The 21,671-nt window shown below is 38.7% G+C and overlaps 1 protein-coding gene across 1 annotated transcript in view; it reads left to right on the forward strand.

The window, feature by feature from the left end:
• The window catches only part of naaladl2 (N-acetylated alpha-linked acidic dipeptidase like 2), a 425,480-nt gene that overhangs the window by 167,944 nt on the left and 235,865 nt on the right, over window positions 1-21,671 (forward strand). The window contains exons 5-6 of the mRNA XM_026305607.1: window positions 4,644-4,911; window positions 18,793-18,912. Coding sequence (XP_026161392.1) covers window positions 4,644-4,911; window positions 18,793-18,912 — 388 coding nt within the window. The remainder of the gene's footprint in view (window positions 1-4,643; window positions 4,912-18,792; window positions 18,913-21,671) is intronic.

Raw genomic sequence — 21,671 nt, forward strand, 5'->3', positions numbered from 1 at the left:
AATACACACTTCTACAGTTTTGCCAAAGTAAAAATCTGAATGTGGGACTTTTACTTGTATGTTTTGTTATACTTCTTTAAGTAAAATATTTAAATACCAAGATGTGGAGAGAGGAAAATGTACTTTTGGGAAAGGGGTATGGGATCTATAGGGGTATAGACGTATTCTCTTACCAACTTAAGACATCAGTGTTACTTCCTCATCAAAAAACCCAGAAAAACATAAAGACATGAACATAAATACGTAAACACAAAGACACAGCTGTTAAGATCAATGCACATATGCACACGCACTCAAAGACACTTGAGACAGGAAGCATCATCAGAACTGGGCATGAGTCCCAAATCGCAGGAGTCCTTCCAACAGCTTGGCTTATAGATGAATGTCTCTGTGAGTGCACACACATGCATGAAAACACAGCAGCGGACATACTGCCTCCTGCTGCTGCTCCTGGCGAGCTATGAGACGTGGCCTGCTGACTAGAGAATGGCAGAATTGTTTGTTTTTTTTAATTGTGAATTGGGCCATCTGCAGCTAAGACTGACATACAGTATATAGTTCACGCACTCACATGCTAGACACACCGAATCAAATTGTTTGCATATGGAAATTATGTCCACACACTTGCAAAAGACATGGAAAAAATATATTACCAGCACTTAGGACACTTAAAATGAATAGTTTTGTGCCTGAGAGTGAGTGTTTAGATTGTAATTATAATGAATAGAAAAAGTGGAGTAGACTATCTGTGGCTGGGTTTAATTACACTAAACACGTGGTAGGTAGCTGACATTAGGCATTCATGTTAATGGGATTTAGAGAAAAAGCTGAATACAGCAAAGCCTCTAAATCTAAACCCAATATTAATATGGATTTAGTAGGTATAAATGCTTTGGCTAATTTCATACAAACTATGCACAATTGTGGTTTCACTAAATGCTCCAAGTACATAACTAGCTTTTGTTCCTGTCCATTCTGCTGACACTGTGCGAATGATGTGTAGAGTAGTTTGGAGCAGAATATGTCAGGCTATGTTTAGCCTATCTTAGCAGTAAATGCAGGTGCAAACACTTAGTCTGTACCTCTTTTCATTCCTACTGAAGCTCTGTACATAACACAAGAAGTCAAATCAATAATTGACATTTGCCACATAGAAAGAAAAATGTGTATAAATGGAAAAAAGATGTAAGAAAACAAATAGCAAATATTGAGACATTTGATTATCATGCTTCTTTAGAACTGGTTTAAAATCTACTGATATATAGAAGTAAATCATCTGTGTGTTTTTGCATATATGGGCCCCAATAAAATTGTGCACTTGTGGCATTGTTTAAACTGTATATTTAAAAACATATCTTTAATTGAGATACGTTATCTTCTCAGGTCCAGGTATTGTTCATTGCAGGATGGCTTATTTGTTCTTCACCAAAGACTGAAATACCAGCCGGTCCATTCAGCCAATGTCTTTATTGGTGAACTTTTGAGTCGAGTCCTCTCAGACTCAGAACAATAAAGAAAGTAAACACTGAGCACCAAACAATCCAGCAGAGCAGACTCAAATAAGGCCTGGATCAAATTTTATTGACATCTCTTTCTTCCAATTAGGAAACAGAAATGACAGATTCATACAGCTTCTGTCAGGAGTTGAGTGTGTGTGAGAAAGAAAAAGAGTAAGCTGAAAGGGAAAAATGAAAAGCAAAGTGATTTTCACTGTTATGAAGACCAATTAGTAGGGGTATTGTCATTATCATTCTGATTGTCTGAAGTGTTGAGCATGTTCCTATTTATTTCACTCTTTTAAGAAATGTGTTATTAACACTTTCCATTTTAAAAGACATCATTTTTTTGAGAATGTCATTATGCAATCTTTCATTTGCAAGCCTGGAGACACGAATAAAGATGGCATTCTTTATAGAATTTAATCAGATCTGTAAAATATGAAGGACAGAGAATCACAACTTTGTCCTCTGCTGTGTTTTACTCAGATCTAAAACTTAGTACACAGGAGAGCTTCTGCAGTTTCTCCCTACATGGTCTCCTGCTCAAACAGTGGCCTGTAAGAAGTACTGTATATGCTTTATCCTCACATCCTCATAAACCAAAGTTTCTTAAAAGTTTCAAACTTCCATTGTATACATTCATGTTTATTTGCAAACCATCTTTTTTCCTGTCCTTGCTGGCACATCATTGCCTTTCTAGTGTGTACAAGACAAACAAAATGGCTAATTCAATTCAATTCAATTTATTTGTATAGCACCAAACCACAATACAAATAATCTCAAGGCACTTTACAAAAACAAAAAAACCAAATCCCTTATGAGCAAGCACACAGTGGAGAGGAAAAACGGGAGGGGAGGGGAGGGGAGGGGAGGGTTAGGGTAGGGGAGCTCAGTGCACCGATGGTCCTCAGGCAGTCTGGGCCTATAGCAGTATAACTAAGGGATGGTTCAGGGTTACCTGAAGCCAGCCCTAACTATGCTTTGTCAAAAAGGAAGGTTTTAAGTCTAGCCTTAAAAGTACAGAGAGTGTCTGCCTCCTGAACCCAGACTGGGAGCTGGTTCCACAGGAGAGGAGCTTGATAGCTAAAGGCTCTGCCTCTCATTCTGCTTTTGGAAACTCTGGGAACCACAAGTAGACCTGCACTCTGAGAGCGAAGTGGTCTATTGGGATAATATGGTACTATGAGGTCTTTAAGGTATGACGGAGCTTGATCATGAAGAGATTTGTATGTGAGAAGAAAGATTTTAAATTCTATTCTGGATTTTACAGGGAGCCAATGAAGAGAAGCTAATATAGGAGAAATATGATCTCTCTTGCTAGTTCCTGTCAGGACTCTGGCTGTAGCATGCCATCTAAAGTAGCTATAATAGAAAATCTATTTCTGAGGTTTTTAGGCCCAAATACAATAACTTCTGTTTCCTCTGAATTTAAAAGTAGAAAGTTACTGGTCATCCAGTCCTTTATGTCAGTTAGACACGCTTGTCTGGTTAACTGGTTTGTGTTAACAGGTTTCATAGATACATACAGCTGAGTATCATCTGCATAGCAGTGGTAATTAATAGAGTGCTTCCTAATGACATTTCCTAAAGGAAGCATACACAGGGTGAACAGAATCGATCCTAGCACAGAACCTTGTGGAACTCCATAACTAACTTTTGTGCACCATAACCTCTCACAGGAAAAGAAAAAAAAAATCTGCACCATATCATTACTAGAGGTCAATATCTCAGTAAGTTGTTATGTTTGTAATCCATGTGTTTCTATACACCTGCTAAGACAAAAGTATTTTTGTGATTTATCATATTTATCATATAAAAGTCATATTTGCCTGATACACTCAGGTTTATGCTACTTAACAAAAAGTATGAATATGAAAAAGTTAAATATCAAGCAAATCATAGTAAATAAATTAGTAAATAAAATATAAGAAATACCTGTGCTACAAGAGGCCCTCCAAGAAATGTTCCATTTGTTACGCCTCTATGTTACGCCCCAGCCTAGGGGTTACCGGTGCATAACACGATATGGAGTTTTCCTCCAAACCTCTCCCACTCTCAATAATCACGAAATTACTAATTATGTTTAACGAACTATTTATTTTAGTTATTTTGAAAATACAGAACACAAAAAAAAAACAAAGGAATTTCAAAACAAAAACAAAAACGCTATATTAGCCCTACTTGAACCAAAACGCCAGATTCAGCCCTACAGTCTCTAACAAACGAAAATTAGTAACACAAACGCTCTAATAGCCCTACGATATCTAATCAAAAGAGAACAACACAAAATCACAGGTCTCTAGCCTGGAACTCATAAAACAGAACAGGAGAAAATCAAAAACACAAAAATGTTCTCAACTCAAAACAAAAACGATTTCTAACTAACTAACTCGAAGTTTTATCAAAATAGCTGGTTTGGGAGTAGCAGAGATGGAAGAATCGCTCTCCTGAGCAGCAGTCCGTGGGCTTCTTATAGTCCTTCCGGGAATACTGGACCAATCCCGGAACTCCAATCGGACCAATCCATGGGCTTCCCACGTCCACGCCCACTCCATCCTCCGTCAGACACACACACACACACACACACACACACTGACCTGGGGTCATAACACATTTTAAAAATCATGGAAGATAAAGTGGTGACTATGCTTGGACACTAATGAACAAAACAACTACATTGGCTTCAGATCTTAATGCAGCATTCTTTGAACTGTGAGTAATCATCTAATCACAGTTCAAGCAATGCTCCTTAAAACCTTTGTAGGTTTGGCTAATTTAGCAACACTGAGTAGAGCAACTGGAAGAACAACAGAAAGTTTCCATATAAGTCACTATTGGAATCTCAGCTGCCTATCTAAAACAGTATTAGAAAGTTACAGTATGTGTTGCATCACATACCATATGCATAATTTATCGCTATTTATCTGACATTTACCATGTCAGGGTTAATGAGGTTTGGAGGAAGACCCTTTGTTTCAGTATACATTATATGAGACCCTTTAAAACGCTAAAAAATATGCCCAGGGGTCTCAGTTAAATCTGAAGAAGAGGGAATAAATATCTCTTGTATTGTGCCCTTAACATAAATAATCCATTGTGTTGTATTACATGGTATAATAAGCACTACTCTTTGTCTACTTCCAGGTCTTTCTCCAGCTTGTCAGATGACAGCGAGGAAGCCAGAGCCAGGTACCTCTACAGGCAGTGGGTTGGACTTGGTTTGACTGATGTCCATCTGTCCAATCACACAGTCTTACTCAGCCTACCTGGTTCCACACCTAACACCATCACTGACAAGTCCACTCACCAGTGTTTCCTGCCGAACGGGATACCGTGCGACCAGCGTGGACCAAATGACCTGCCAAAGCAGCAGTTCTCCTACGCAGCCTACTCTGCTGTTGGAAGTCTGCAGGTAGAGTTCCATCACCCTGTATTGACATTTCCTAAACCAAAGGTTGCTTCACCCTTGTAACTGCTGCACACTTGTCCTGCCTTTTCTCCACCTCATCACCTTCAAATTGTCAGATTGTCTATGTCGCCAGCCCCCAGCCAGTGAAGGGTCACTAGTATAGGTCATAGCCAGAGCTTGTGGCTTTAAATGTTACAGCATGGTCAACCACAGTTCAGGGTACAAAGGTATGTCACTGCTGCTATTTGCAGTAAGCCAGACAAGGATAAAGAATTTATTTATATTTACAGGTACAATGTTGAACCAGTCAGAAAGAAAAGGGTCTTTAAAAGACTGAAATTCAACGGCAGATTTTGTAACTTATGAGCTGGTTGTCTTTGTTTATTTTAATTGCAATTTAAGGCAGATATTTCAAATATCAGTACTGTTTGCACTCCTTTTGTGCATCATCTGAGCCACAAAAATGAAATCTGCTGCAAACCTTGAACCTCTGCTTTCTCCACAAGATTTTATGTAATATGTACTGCAGCAAAGGTGAAACTGAATGATATGATTTTTTTTAGCAAGTAAAAATGCTTGTAGCAGACATTGTTATAATGTAAAAATACACCCACACAACATTCAGCAAATATATCGAAGAAAAATACTTTTAAATCTACTAACTTTGCAGAGAAGAGGTCAACTTACAGTGAGCCATTGCTTTGCACTGAACTCTGATTAAGGGGATTATAAGTAAATATCCTCTCCGTGCTTACATTATATGTCTGTTATATGTAGCCCTGATTTCAGGTGTATACATATACAACAGCTTTAAATGAAAATTGCAGTTTAATATAGTGGTTCCCAAGTTTATTTATAGTAAAAAAGGCATAATTTGATGAAGTGATTTATTTTGTTCAAATGCACCTCATAGAGCTTCAAATTATAAATAGAGGGTTCTTTGGTGGTGTGCCTCAGGCCATCACTTCCAGACAAGAGCTACTTCATCGACATTATACATTACACTTAGATAAGAATAGATTCCATGATTAGAACAGTACCAGCTTTGCAGAAACCGTAAAAAAACTCAATATGGTATTTGCGTCATACTAGATGCACCATAAATCTTTTCCTTCATCTTTGAGCAGTGTGAAGGTTAATGGAAGTCATTATGCATGTAGTCCACTCACAGTAGGCAGCAGACACACATACACTGACTCACACACACCAAAAGAAATACAGTCACACTATTTTTAGAGGGTTTTACTTTTCTCTATCTCGGGAACAGAGAAAAGGGGTTGAAGGAGACACTTGTTATTCCCTTGAGCCCTTGACCAGCCTGAGGGTAGTTGAAAAGTTGGAGTGAGTCTCTGAATATCAAGTTTTGCTCCTTTTTCCTCTCTCTCCCTCTCTTCTTGTTCTCCTTTCTCTGCTTTGCTCAAACTATCCAGCTGTCCGCTCATCGGAGTCTACCCAAAGAGGGGTCATAGTCATCCATCACCACATTATTTTCTTGCTCCATTCCTGCACGCTGCCTTGAATTAAGCGTGAGTTTGCCAGCACTAAACAAGGCTTTCAGACAATTTACTATGGCATTTATGATGGATGGCTGGTGGCCCAGAGCAAAAATACTGGGCTAATAAGTCCTACTGTTTTGCCAGCCACACATACACACACAGGCATATATATATATACATATACATATGACGTTATGATGGAGGCCCATCACTGGCAGAGGCATAGCAGAGGCCAAAGCCTAGGCCACTCGGCTAGCATACTGGCATCAGGTAACTATATTCTCACTCTTTAGCAGTGCCCAGGTCAACCTTGGGATGAGTGTCGTGCCCATGTGTTTTGCCCCTATTTAACTCACATAGCAGGGGTGCAGGTCGTCCCTGAACATGTCACCAGTACTGCGCTCGTTTCAAATCCTGGTGACGCCATTAATTTACAATTATATTTTAATGTATTTTCTGGACTATAAGTCGCACTTTTTTTTACTCCGCTGGCTTGTCCTGCAACTTATACAGCGAAGAGACTTATAGTTTTATTGTATTTACAGTAATTTTGTTGAGTAGTCACTAGTCTTAGATGGCGTTCTTGACTCAATTAAAGCTAATGTTATACCGCTGAAAAAGTTAAAAGGCTTATGTTCATATTAAACTCTTAACTCCTAATGTAACACAAGTGAAAATGCCGCCTAAACGAAAGAAAAAAAGTTTGCAGTAAGTGTTGGCATTCAGACAACCTGAGAGATTAGGAGACAGTCTTTCATCTCCCCCCACCCCAATGTTGGCACAGCTGTTTAATGTTACTTGACACAGATGAATGAATTTTGTAATACACCTTTGCATGTTGTTATGCGTAGCCTACATTCTTCATAGGCTAATTCAGACTATAATTAATATAATTAGGAATGTGACTTATACACTGAAGTGACATATATATTTTTTTTACTGTTATATAGGTTTTTTATTGTTTTTCTGCTAAAAGCGACTTATACTCCGATGTGATTTATAGCTTGGAAAATACAGTAAGTTCTTTCTAGGAAACTGTGTGAGAGTATAAATCCTATAAAATTGTTTGCATTTTCACAATGATCAGTAGATTGTGAGCTGAGCAAAAGGTGAAATTGCATTTTTTTAACTTGCTTGTTTGGTTCACTAGCAGCTCATGGAGAATCACAGATCAGGACACTGACTGGATTTCAAATATGTTGGATTATTGTCTGTAAGGAAGAATCAGTAGTTTGTTACTGAGCAGCACTTCAAGTACAATCAGGATTCTTGAGTCATTACTGTTGGACAGAGCAGATATGGTGGGGTTTGACCCTTTGACCTCTTTAGGGTCACTTTTTTAAGCCACACTGCTACTTGCTTGAAAAACCAGCTGGTTTACACTCTCACGATGTCAAATATAGACATTGTGTCAAATAGGTTTTGTGTCTCATACACACACTAAAGATGCCTACTGCATCCCAATGAGATGCACAGGGATTGCAACAGCCACATGAAGGCAAGGCAAGGCAAGGCAAGGCAAGGCAAATTTATTTGTATAGCACCATTCATACACTACTCAAAGTGCTTTACAAGGCATATAATTACATTAAAAGCATGGCAAAGAGCATTTAAAAACAAAGACATTTAAAATAAATTTAAATAAAATAAAGTAAATTAAAATAAGATGTAAAAGCACATTAAGAAAACAAGGATGAACAATTATTTGAAGGCAGCAGTAAACAACAGTGTTTTCAGTCCTAATTTGAATGAGCTGACAGTTTGACCAGACCTCAGGTGTTCAGGAAGTTTGTTCAGGAAGTGAGGAGCATAGTAACTGAATGCTTTGGTTCACTTTGTTTGGTTCTGGTTCTGGGAACACACAGTAGACCTGTCCCAGATGACCTGAGGGGTCTGGAAACCTCATAGGGAACTAATACATCTTGAATATATTTTGGTCCACGACCATTTAGTGCTTTATAAACTAGCAATAAGATTTTAAAATCTATCCTTTGACTAACGGGAAGCCAGTGTAGTGATCTGAGAACTGGTGTGATATGGTCCAGTTTCCTGGTATTTGTAAGGACTCTGGCAGCAGCATTCTGGATTAGCTGCAGCTAATCACTATTTGGTGCTCAGTGCCGCAGCTCCAGCCATGCATTTATGGTGATATAGATCAGAGAAATCTGCATTAGTAGGAGGTTACTTAATGATGACTATTTTAACTCAAACCACAACCTTTTCCTACAACCTAACATCATAGTTTTAATGTCTAATCCTAACCATGTAGTTTAGGTATGAGGCACAAAAGGCCCTTGGCAAATCATCAGTACTTGATATTCTGAGATGATAATACGTAGGAAAAACATACACACTTATATTTACTTTCGTTGTCTAATGTATGTTGTTATTATAGTGTGTGTATTATTTTTGCCAGGAAAGAAAATGTACAGAAAATCACATTCTTTGATTTTGTTTGCTTTTGTGGCTCAGTATTAGTATAAATTGGAGGGATTTATTTGTAGCATTCCTTCTGAAGAAAATAAGATAAACAGGAAAGTGTATACATGGTTATTTTTTTATAATATAGAAGAGGAAATAACCAGTGATGAAGAATAGGAGAGGATGTTGAAAATGACAGATCCAGCTGTCATTGGAGCCATAGGACCTGTAAAGAACACACTTAGAATATATATAAGCAGCATCCCAGGTGACATCAACATCCATGAAGTACATCCTCCTGGCCCAGTACACATTCACCAGAGGGTGTTATCTATCAAGTGAACCGAGAGCTCAGTCTCCCTGTGGATCCTCAGGATCAATTGGTCACAGCTGCTATGGAAGACATGTAAGAACAAGTAAGAGCCACATGAACAAGTTGGTTGAGTATGTAAATAGGCTACTCTACGAATTTATATAGTAACAGATGGCAACTTATTATTATTGCAATATATTTCCCTGTTAAATAGTCAAATGTATTCTGAAAATATGGCCTCGTTATATAAGAATACCTCTTGCAATTTAGCCTGGTTGTTAGTAAACTCTCTTCCTGCACCAGTTGCCTGTGTAGTGCATGTTTTTATTAACAACTTCCGTCTTAATATCCTTCTTTCATTTCCGGTACCCCGAACACACAGAATTTTCTTTGGGACTATTTTAAAGAAAATGCTTCTTAATAAAATCATCTTTATGGGAAATTATTCGAAAAAAAAACAGACCCAGACACTAAAACAACCACCATTGTAATTTTGGAAACAGCTGTTTGGTTTAATGTAATATAATTAACTCTATTACATCATATTTTATGTTTGTCGTATTTCTGGCTGTTTTATCAACCAAGTAACTGCTTGACCCAAGGCTGTAAATAATGCTCACAGTTTTGCTTGAGATGAATTACTTATGCAAAAGACAGAAATCACTTCAAATCCAACTGGATGCAAATGACAGTCATAGGTAAGCCAGGCTAAAGACCCAAGCTTCATTACATGACTCAACATCACAGTGTCAAAAAGCTTGCTGATTCTTTAAAATAGCCTTATTTTTAAGCTTTCCAGAGATAGGCAGTGGGGGAAAAACCTCCTGCTCATTCAACACAGCTATAGTGAAGTTCCTGTCCTCACCTCTTCATCTGTCGTCCCTGTCTTCTCTCTTTTCATCCTCTTTTTATCTCCTCTCTCCATCTTCTGGTAAACAAACATCTTTCTTGGTACAGTGCAATTGTAAGTACACATTTATTTTTTACATATATAGTAATAAGCCAGAATATTTAAACAGCTTTAAATACATATGCCCCAAATATTCTTTTTATTAGTTATTTGAGTGATTTTGAGAGTGCACAATTCTACTGTATATTTTCCATTATTACCTTTTCAACAAATGGAATTTCATACTTTGTCTACATGATTTTAGAATGGTCAAAAACCAGAACAGTCAAAAAAACAAACAAAAAAAAAAAAAAACAGATGAGATGCAGCAGATGGAAATTTAAGACTGGGGGAAAAAAACAACCAAGAAAAACTTTCTAACTGGAAGCAACACATGAAAAGTGGCTCATCCTGTGTTGTTGGCAACTCCTAACCAATGAAGGACGAGGAGAAGAAAGCGTTAAAGAGCCACATGAACAAGTTGGACAGATTTGGTTATTAGCCTTATTCACCTTACCAATGGTAGGAGAATGACAGTCCTCAACCTAAATTAGGAGTCTCTGGGTAATAACTGGCATCTCTGAGACATCTCAGAGACAGCCCAAGATTTAGAGTGTATATGAGAGGTTGGGAACTTTATTAAAGAAAGAAGTAATGTATGAACTACTGCCCTTTATTAGAAAGTTCTTCTGCTGTCATAGGCAGACGGACAAATGGGGTCACCCACACTGCATCTCCAGCTGTTCTGAAGCACTGTTTCCTGAGGGCTGAATGTCTGGACCAAAGAGGAGTGAGGAAAACTCTCTGGAGACCAGCACAAAGGTTTCTTGTCCTGTCGACACCGAAGGCTTGGAATGTCAGCACATGGCTCATCTCATGGACTAGACTTTGGGGATTTGATTGGAAAGTGGAGGCAAAAAATGGTTTAAGAAAATACTGAGAAAGGCCATGCTGACAGCATAGTACCAATGTGACAACAGTTGAAGAGTATACAGTGCCAGTGTATTTCTTTGGAAGGCACATGTTAGCCTATTCCTAACCCCAGTCCCAGGCGTGGACCGAAACCTGTATTTGGCTGTATTTCCAGATGTATTACCAAAGATCGTCGGACAAATTTGAATAAAGTCCGACATATATATGAAATAAAAGCAGGAATTATCACAATTGAAATGGTATAAAGCAATTTAGGATTGAATTATCACAGCAACTACCGTTTCTTAATGTTTAACAAGAATACAAACGCTGAAAAACGCCACTTCTTACCTTTATTTTATGGTGGATTTCGCCATTTTTTCACTACAAAGAAACATTCATCAGGCTTCTGTGAATCACATGAGCCCTCAATCAAACATGTTCGTTACGTTTTACAGTGTAAGCCAGTGAAAAAAACCAATGTGAGTTAAGATTCAGAGAAAAATCCAGCCAGGGGGAGGACAATTTCTAATGACAGTAAAATCAGCCAATTGAATTGATTGTCAATGATGTTGTAGCCAATGAAAACCGCTTTCGAATGATGTGTCACCCTGTATGGTGGGCAAAAGGGAGAGGGGATTTAAATGGCCCACACTCCTAGAGTACTGTTTCCCTGACAAAGCTAGACATGCAGCGGGCGCAGCTACTGGGGAAAGGGGAGTCATATTTCATATTTTACAGCGTGACGTCACTCAGAACGTTGCGTTACAATATGGGACACTTGATTGACGTTTGTGACGATGATTCAGTGCAATATGAAGCTACTATACAGCTAACAGTTTACTGTACAGGCTAACAGCGCTAGCGTCGGCTTGTGGCAGAATAAAGCTGTTCTGAGGAAGAATTAGAGGCTGAATTAGATCGGTGCACACCTGAATCTCTGTGCTTTTATTTATGGCAGCATGATTGGCTGTTTTTTTTATAATATTTATATAAAGCAGTGATTGCTACCCAAATAGCACAGGAACAACACAGAAGAGCAAGGTCCAGACAGGAGGAACCAACTGCTTCTATTGGCTGTTTTGCATCTTTTATGAGTAGTTTATCTAGTTATGTTTATTTGTATTAAAAAATATGGTGTTTTACAGTTCTAAACATCAATAACGTTATCTCGTTACATTGTGCCAATTTTGGACTGTCCAATTGGTACAATAAGGTCTGCCTGGACATAGTCTTACAAAAAACTGCAGAAAGTTGAATTTTAGCTCATTTGTGGCAAAACTTGGACCTGTATTGGTCCACAGGTGTAACATTAAATCCATTCTGTCACTACTACAACAGCTAGTTTAATTTGGGTAAGCATTTTTCGACCTTGTGCACAAAAAGGATGGCGTAACTAAGCAGGGCAGGCTAACCATGACTTTATCTATGGCGTATACACCACCATGTCAGGATTTACTTTATCCAAGTTACACGATCAATATCATTTACTGTATCCCCTCCCTTAGTTACCCCACATTCTCTCCCTCCCTATACATCCAGTTAAACACCTGCCTCCACATGCTCAGAGAATGCATACAATTTTAAACACAGAGAGCCCACATTGCCAATTATAAAAAAATTCTCTTTGACCTGGAGAGCAGCCTGAATACGTCTGGCAGTTTACAGGTATATACAAACATGTTAAAAAGTGCACATGGACATTTAATGCATTTGTGCCCTCCTTCATTCATAATCAAAGAATAAACATTTGCAGGATTTGCCCCTTGTGTAAACAGTAATTTCTGTGTTGGAGCAGTCTACAGTCAAAAATAATGTGTTAATGAATGATTAGTTAAAAATCAACTATATAATAATGTGATTAGTTTGGAATCCGCATTGTTCCTCCTGGATGCGAGGTTTGACCACTGGCTGGATCCTCCTCTCCAGCACCCTGGCATAGACCTTCCTAAGCTAAGCAGTGTGATCCCTCTGTAGTTGGAACACACCCTCCAGTCCCCCCTCTTAAAAAGAGGGACCACCACCCTGATCTGCCAATCTAGGGGTACTGTCCCCGATTGCCACGCAATGTTGTACAGGCATGTCAGCCATGACAGACCATCAACATCTAGAGACTTGAGGTACTCAGGGTGGATCTCATCCACCCCCGGTGCTTTGCCACCAAGGAGCTGCCAAACTGCCTCAGTGACCTCGGCTTGGGTGATGGATGGATCAGCCTCCGAATCCCCAGCCCCAGCTTCCTTAATAGAAGACGTGTTGGTGGGTTTAAGGAGATCCTCGAAGTATTCCTTCCACCGTCTGACAATATTCCCAGTCGAGGTCAGGAGCCCCCCACCTCCACTGTAAACAGTGTTAGCAGAGCACTGCTTCCCCCTCAGTAGGCGCTGGATGGTTTGCCAGAATCTCTTTGGGGCTGACCGGTAGTCCTTCTCCATGGCCTCACCGAACTCCTCCCATACGTTAGTTTTTGCCTTTGTCACCGCCGGGCCAAGTGTGCTGCAGCCCAGGCGGTGACAAAGGCCAGCTGCCTCAGGAGTCCCACAAGCCACCTAGGCTTGGTAGGATTCCTTCTTCAGCTTGACAGCATCCCTTACCTCCGGTGTGCACCACCGGGTTCGGGGACTGCCACCACGACAGGCACCCGAGACCTTACGGCCACAGCTCCTAGCTGCTGTGTCGACAATAGAGTGGAAAACATAGTCCATTCAGAGTCAATGTCCCCAGCCTCCCTTAGGATATGTTTGAAGCTCTCTGAGGTGGGATTGTCACGGTCCTTGCCGTTCTCTTTATATGTCTAGTCTGTCACCTAGGACCTGTTTGCCTTGGGAGACCCTGTCAGGGGCCTATAGCCCCAGACAACATAGCTCCTAGGCTCATTCGGGCACTCAGACTTCTCCACGTAAAGGTGGTGGTTCAGGGAGGTTCGAGCCAAGACTTTCAGTGTGTGTTGGGGTTGTAATCGAGTGTGAAGCAGCTGGGATGAGAATCAGCACCTCCAAGTCCGAGGCCATGGTTCTCAATCAGAAAAAGGTGGCTTGCCAGGTTGCTCAGGGGAGAGGTCCTACCTCAGGTGGAGGAGTTTAAGTATCTTGAGACCTTGTTCACGAGTGAGGGAAGGACGGAATGTGAGACTGACAGACGGATCGGGGCATCGGCAGCAGTAATGCGGTCAGTATACTGGTCCGTCGTGGTGAAGAAGTAGCTGAGCCGAAAGGCGAAGCTCTCGATTTACTGGTACTGTAGGTAGTATGTATGTGTTTATATGAGCAATTTAGTTGAACCTCTTGCCATGTGCAGTAACTGGCAGCTCATGAAGACTTTGACACTGGGCCACGTTGTCTGACATAATGCCAGTGTGCCAGTGTGCACTTCACTTCACGTTCCTACTCTCACCTATGGTCATGAGCTTTGGGTCATGACCGAAAGGACAAGATCTCGGATATAACCAGCTGAAATGAGCTTCCTTCGCAGGGTGGCCGGGCGCTCCCTTAGATAGGGTGAGAAGCTCGGACTCCGGGAGGAGCTCGGAGTAGAGCCGCTGCTCCGCCACATCGACAGGAGCCAGCTGAGGTAGCTCAGGCATCTGTTCAGGCATCTGTTCCTCCCTGGGGAGGTGTTCCGGGCATGTCCCACCGGGAGGAGGCCCCCGGGGAAGACCCAGGACACACTATGTCTCTCGGCTGGCCTGGGAACGCCTCGGTGTCTTCACGGAAGAGCTGGAGGAAGGAAGCCTGGATATCCCTGCTTAGGCTACCCCCGCGACCCAGCCCCGGATAAGCTGAAGAAGATGGATGGATGGATTAATGGATAGTTTGGAATCCCATCTAAATTATTTAGCTTTTTCATGGCTCTTCACTTATCTTCACTTATCCTACTTATATTTGAAAGAGGAATGATAACAATCCAAAATACATCTTTCTGTAAATACTGCATCTTTTGCTACAAAACAATTCTCATTTACAGGTAATATATGAGTAGAAGTTTTCCAAAACAACCCAATATGAATCTTACTGCATTCACTCAACTTATGTTCATTCTTAAAAATGAGTTAAAATAGTTAAAATTAACAAGACACTTGAGCTGCCCAACTCCTCATCAACCACAGTGCAATTGAGATTATTTAGAAACTAATACTAATGCTAATACTAATACTAATACTATGTCATAATACTTGTCTTCAGATAAACCAGTGTTGCTATTTATATGATCTCCGGCTCTTGGAGCATGACCAAGTACCTGCACTTTCAAGAAAAACTGCATTTTTTCTCATTAATATGCAAATGTCTGCACATGCCCCAGAATGTATGCAATCATCTGTTCCACAAGGACTGTGAAGTGTGATTTTGCAGTTACTATCTGCACAAGAATGAATTCAGTGATTGTGTCATCAGACGGACACATCATGTTAGCATAGGTGTCACAAACGTGCAATTTGAATAAGAATTGCTCAGTGTAGTTTAAAACAATATCACAGTATTACCACATCTGATGTCAGTTTGTGATGCTACAAAATTATTTTCCTAAAGTACGAAAAATATTTTTCAAAATTTTCTTTATATTAATAAGAATAGATCTGAATATTAAAAATATAAATTGCTTAAAATAAAGCAGTAATGTACATATTGCTTGTATTTTTCAAACTATATGCATTACTAATTTATTTATGAATGTATTTATTTAAGTATTATATATTAAGTTTTCTTTATATTAATAAGAATAGATCTGAATATTAAAAATATAAATTGCTTAAAATAAAGCAGTAATGTACATATTGCTTGTATTTTTCAAACTATATGCATTACTAATTTATTTATGAATGTATTTATTTAAGTATTATATATTAAGTTTAAATTAAATGTGTTGCTCTGTAATTTTGATGGGCTAATATTGAAGTTCCCCACCTGTCTGCAAATAGTTTGCAGTGTTTTATCAAGGTACTGTAGGTAGTATGTATGTGTTTATGTGAGCAATTTAGCTGAACCTCTTGCCATGTGCAGTAACTGGCAGCTCATGAAGACTTTGACACTGGGCCACGTTGTCTGACATAATGCCAGTGTGACTGTGAAAGCACTTCATTTACTTGATGTGATAAGAGCTAATTACCGGGTGGATTTGAGCAGCTTTCAATCAATAGCCTGCAGAAACAATCCATGACCTCCTCTGTCTCCCTGTATGCCGGCTTTTCTTTTCTTTGCCATTTTTCCCTCTTTTCACATACTTAGTATTTAGAAATAGAGTCTGGGAAAGAGGAACTCATACTCCTCTTTTCTTTTTCCCAGATCAGATTTTGTTCTTTTTTTCTATCCTTTACTTACTAGTAGATTCACATTTTCTTGTAATTCACTGCCTGTATTTAACAAATCACTCAGAATCACTCATTTGCATCATGCTGAAAGTCAGCCTAGGCCTGAAAATGTCTTAGAGTAAGGCTTGAGAAATATTTATGAAGCTTCCTACTTTTAGCAAGGTGAAAGATTGCTCTTAGAAGAATCTAGGATGTCTGTTCTTTACCACACTGGTAGTATTAGATGTAGTAGTAGTAGTTTTCTTGACAGTTGCAATTTGAAATTGAATTTGAAATGCAGAAATATTTAGTCCTAGGTTTTCTGTCTATAGGCTATTAATTCAGATAACTCGTCACAAAGGCTAGCCTATATATCAGCCCTATACAACCACACTGTTTTATTTATACAATATTCTACATTATATCCACTTTAAATTATAATGACCCCTAGTGAAATACATCATATTATGAACAATACTGTGTCATACATTATAGACCTGCTATAATTAGTAATAAGTATACTACAACTATATAAATAAGAATAGTAAAAACATATAAAAACCATACTGTATATTGGATTTTAAAATTAAGTTGAGATATCTTTCATTAACATTAAGCAGATCACATCAAGCCAGGGAAATACTTTAAGTGCAGTCTCACTGATGACCTTTGAGTAATGTGCATTATATTCATGAAGCAATGTGATAGTAATCAAAGACATTAGTATATGCAGATAGAACGCAGTCTGCAACAAGGGTCCTGTCAAAGCTATATCTTTAGTGAGCTCATTGTCATCAAGCATTCCCAAAACCTTTCTGCTTTCAAGGATTGTCTCTGGCTTAATGCCAGGCCAGCTTCTGGCAGCTTCTAACAGCTGAGAATACCTCTAGAGCTCTCCTAAATATTGGCTAAGACAAGGGTAATTTTGTGGCGATAAGTGGTTTAAAAACACTTTTACTACTATCCCTATATGGAGGACCCAAAAGCATCACAGGAGTAAGCCTATGAAATAGAATGAGTTGGAGCAGATACACTGAATATTTACAGTGCACTGCAATTTGATGGAGTAACACCTTCAAAAGAATGAGACTGATAGGCTTAATCAAACTTTTTACTCTCCTTATCATCTTTCAAAAATAAAATCTAAATTTCTGTTTGGGTTACAAGGAAAAATACATCATCTCAACGGCAGACATTCAGAGCTTTAGCCATACAAGGGCCACTTACATTGTTAATTTCATTACCTCTCTGAGTTGAAATAAAAGGGAAAAAGACAGCACAAGGACAGAGAGAGAAAAATGGATCTCAGTGCATATAGCGATTCTTCTGTATTTCAAATTGCTCTGTGTTGTACTGTTCTATGGCCTGCAGTTTAAATGGAGGACTTTTATGATGCAAATGCAAACAGAAGCGATAAATCTCTCTCACGCTCCTCTCCTGGGCTCTCCTGATGCAAAAAGAGCCGCTCTCTGTCTCTCTCTTTCTTTCTCACATTCAGGCACTCTCACACACTTTCCCTTACTTTCTCACCAATACAGCATCGTGTTACATTCGCCCCCGGGCCACATGAAAAATGAATCAGGCCCAGGTAATGCAGTGAGGGAGCCAGGAGTGGGAGACAGACAGAGTGAGAGGGGGGACAGAGAGAGGGAGAGAGACCCCCAAAAAACAGTGCTTTGACTTTCCTTTCCCAGCAACTTCAAGGTGACTTTAATTTGGGAGTCGCTCAGTCACAGATGCCCATACATACACACAAATTCACACTCATACAATCATGCACAAGCACACACTCAGTACTGTCATTTCTCCATTTCAGTGTACTACCATTTCATGTGATTTCATTTCAGATTCTATGGTAGTGCTGTGACATTGATTATAAGGCCTTCATCCAGTACTATTACATTCACACTGGCAAGTCTTTAAACCTTTATAATTGCATAGAAAAATAACCTTAGTCAAACTTCAGAATATTAATTATTTATAGTTTCAGGGAAAAGAAGGGCAAAGTATAATTTGAAAATGTTCAAAGCCCGTGTCAGTATGACGTTTCATTTTTACATACATTAAAAAAAATCTTTTTTGCCCAGTCTGCTTAATTTCCAAAAAGAGGTACTACATTCCCTATAATGCACCCCTGTTGTGTAGTCTTTCAAACTTCACACCTTCAACTACTGAATGAGACTTGTTATAAACTGCAACTTTGAGCTCAGGCAGAGATAACCCCTGCGGCATCACCGGGCTTATTTACTTTACTTTAAAAAGCTCCTCTGGGGCCACAGTGAGCATTGCATAGCAAATGCTGATTTTTACAAGATCAGCATTCAACCCTGTTTTGGTGCATTTTGGTCAGTAGTTTAGAAAGTATGAAGGTTTCATACAAATAGTGCAGAGTAAGGTGATACTGTACATACAGTATTGATATGCTAGTGAGTACAGAGCTGACTGAAACATAAAAACATCCAGGTTGTGTATTACACAAAGTCTCATGGGAAAACATTTGATTAAAGTCATTTAGTCGAATATTAGTAGCTGCTGATCCCTGATCCTCTGTACACTTTCTCATCATCAGGGAGAGGTGGTAGATGTCCAGTATGGCAGCATGGATGACTTGAAGAGAGCTAAAGACAGCCTAGACCTCACCAACCAGATTGCTGTTCTCAAGCTTGGTCAAGCACCCTTACTATACAAGGTAAGATAAAATCAAAGCTCTGCAAAGTGGTGCTACTCTGCTCTGCTGATAAGGGAATCGCACATATGATTTAATGATGTGCTTGAGACTTACCTGATACCTGAAAAATATTCACCCAGACTGAGCAATGAGATCTTTTGATCTTCAAGTTACCAAAATGATCAAATCTCAAGTATTTTAATATACTTGCAACCAGATATAGCTCAGTGCCTTTAATAAAAAAAAAAAATATATATATATATATATATATATATATTTTTTTTTTTTATTTATTTATTTATTTTTTAAGGCACAGAGATATAATTTTGTCATACAGTGCCTCCTTTGTCTGCACCATTTTGGTGCAATGATGTCTGAATCAATTTTCCTCCATAAGAAATAATGTTAGCAATGCATCAATTGATTAGGCCCATTTCTCCTTGGATGCATGCCACTTTCAGCTCGAAGCTGTTTCCCTATCAATTAGAAGATGACAGGGAACCTATAAATTCCAATCCTGTTAATCAAAATGTAAACATCTACTTACATAGCAATTACAAGGAAATTTATCCTCACCTTACTTTTATCTTTACTTCAATTAAATGTAATTATACACACCTGAATACAAGCCCCATGAAGAGTTGTGTAATAACAATTATTAATTAATGTATTGTAAATGTATTTAACTTCATCAAACTACCATATGGTTAAAAGCTTGGAAATGTTTTATTTTATTTTATTTTTATAATGAAAATAAAAAATTTATTAAATTTTCCATGCAAAGCATTCCAGTGTCGGAAAAATGAACCAAGAGGCTATTCTTAAATCAATGAAGCTATGCTAAATTTAAGAACTTTTTTTAAAACTTTTTTTTGCGTGTACTGTTCTGACACTGAACAGTACAGTAAAATATTTTTGCTTTAAATGCTTAAAGGTAATTTTTTACCTCATAAGAGAGAACGTTAACTAAGGTCCACTTGCTAACTTTTTTACTGAGTATAGTGCATGGCATTTAGTAAAAGGGACCTTTGTTTAGGACAGTTGCACAATATCCCAAATTAATAGTTTGATAAATTTGGACCTTGAATTTACTACAGGACCATCAAATGAATTTTTTTCAGTTGTTTATTCAAGAGATATTATTCCACATCTGAATATAAGGACAGGTTAGTTAAAAATGAAAGGCTAATGAGCCATAAGAGGAAAGTGGAGGTCACCAAAACAAGGGGAGTAAATCTTAAAAGAGGGGGTCACCATATTCCATTTAAATTTACACAGTTCGACTTTAAAAACCCATTATACTGCAGCTGCTGTCACATGGCACCCTTCCAGCAACAGGCTGCTGACCCATTTTTCCTCCTCGCCCACAGTTTGTGACAAATTTCATCATGTGTGCTTCACAGTGCGTCTGTGTGTCAGAAGCTGAGAGAAATGGTTGCCCTTTACATATAAGTGGGGAAGAATGATTGATGAGTCTTGTATGCTCACTAATGAGTGTGTGACGGTGACTGCAGGTCCAATGTTACATATACAGCTATATTCGTATTTGATACATGTACACAGAAGACTTGCTTTGACTAACTCATTTGGTTCTGTTAATGCCAACAATTTTGAGAGTCACCATATTAATTTTTTTGGGTATTTAATGCAGTACAGTTGTTCATAAGTCCAAAAAAGAGTGTTCTCATACCCAAATCAATAAGATGTTTCTTTTTGTTTAGTTTAAATGCATGTTTTAGCTATGCATTACTACACCAGAGGCAATGAGAGTCACCATGTTGTTGTAATGCCTAAGCATAACCAAGTCATTTTAATGTGTAACAATAGCAGTGCCTTTTGTGCTTAAAAGTTAAATACACCAAGAACAATCCATCTTCATGACCGAAATAACAAAGATGTATGGAATGATAATGACCTACCGAACCTTCCAGTAGATAAGTAGGGACCTACTAAGTCATAACTATGCTCTGATAAGAAGCCCAAATGGGACATTGAATAGCATGGCAACATTACAATGGGGTGTTTTATCAGTGTCTTTTGACCTGTTTTTTGCGCTGTATATTTTGACTTTACACACACCACTAGCACCAACTTGCTTGTCTTAAGTTCAGTGCAGTGTTTTATAGTTTCTGCTGAGTTATTCTTAAAAAATAAAAATCTTTTTTTTGTTTCTGATTATGATTTGTGTCTTCTAATCAATAATATCATCAAGATTTCAGGTGATCACATTTTCATAAATATTGTTGCCATTATTAATGGGAGGCATGTCAGTGTGTAAACCATACTTGCCTACAAGCAGTATCTCTGTGTGTGCTGTATGTGGATGAAAATATCTGCATTAGTGTGTTTTATTGTAAGTGGGTGATTTTGAGTATTTTCAAAATCGCATGTTTCTGTGTGTGTGTGGTGTCCCTATTTTCCAGTGAAGGACAGAGTTGTAATGAGAGGAGAATGACCGTGGCTGGTGTCACATATTCAATAAAATAGTCATCTACACTCATAAAAAACAAGGACGCTACATCTCCCATGGACAACAATAAAAAACTACTCTGCACAGCGGCAGCTACAGCACACCTCTTCCCCACCAAATCTATCTTCTATTATTAGCAGTGATGCTGGCTAAAGAGTAACACATAACCTTTGATCACTGTGAGGAAAATAACAAGTCAAATGATCAACTCCATAAAAGATCATTAATAAGAAGTGACTCCAGTATTAGTAAATTGACTGTGGTGTGGAATTGTGGAATTGTGGTTGTGGTGTTGGGAAAAATAATTAAT

The sequence above is a fragment of the Mastacembelus armatus genome, chromosome 4 (genome assembly GCF_900324485.2).
Source record: "Mastacembelus armatus chromosome 4, fMasArm1.2, whole genome shotgun sequence".
NCBI lineage: Eukaryota > Metazoa > Chordata > Actinopteri > Synbranchiformes > Mastacembelidae > Mastacembelus > Mastacembelus armatus.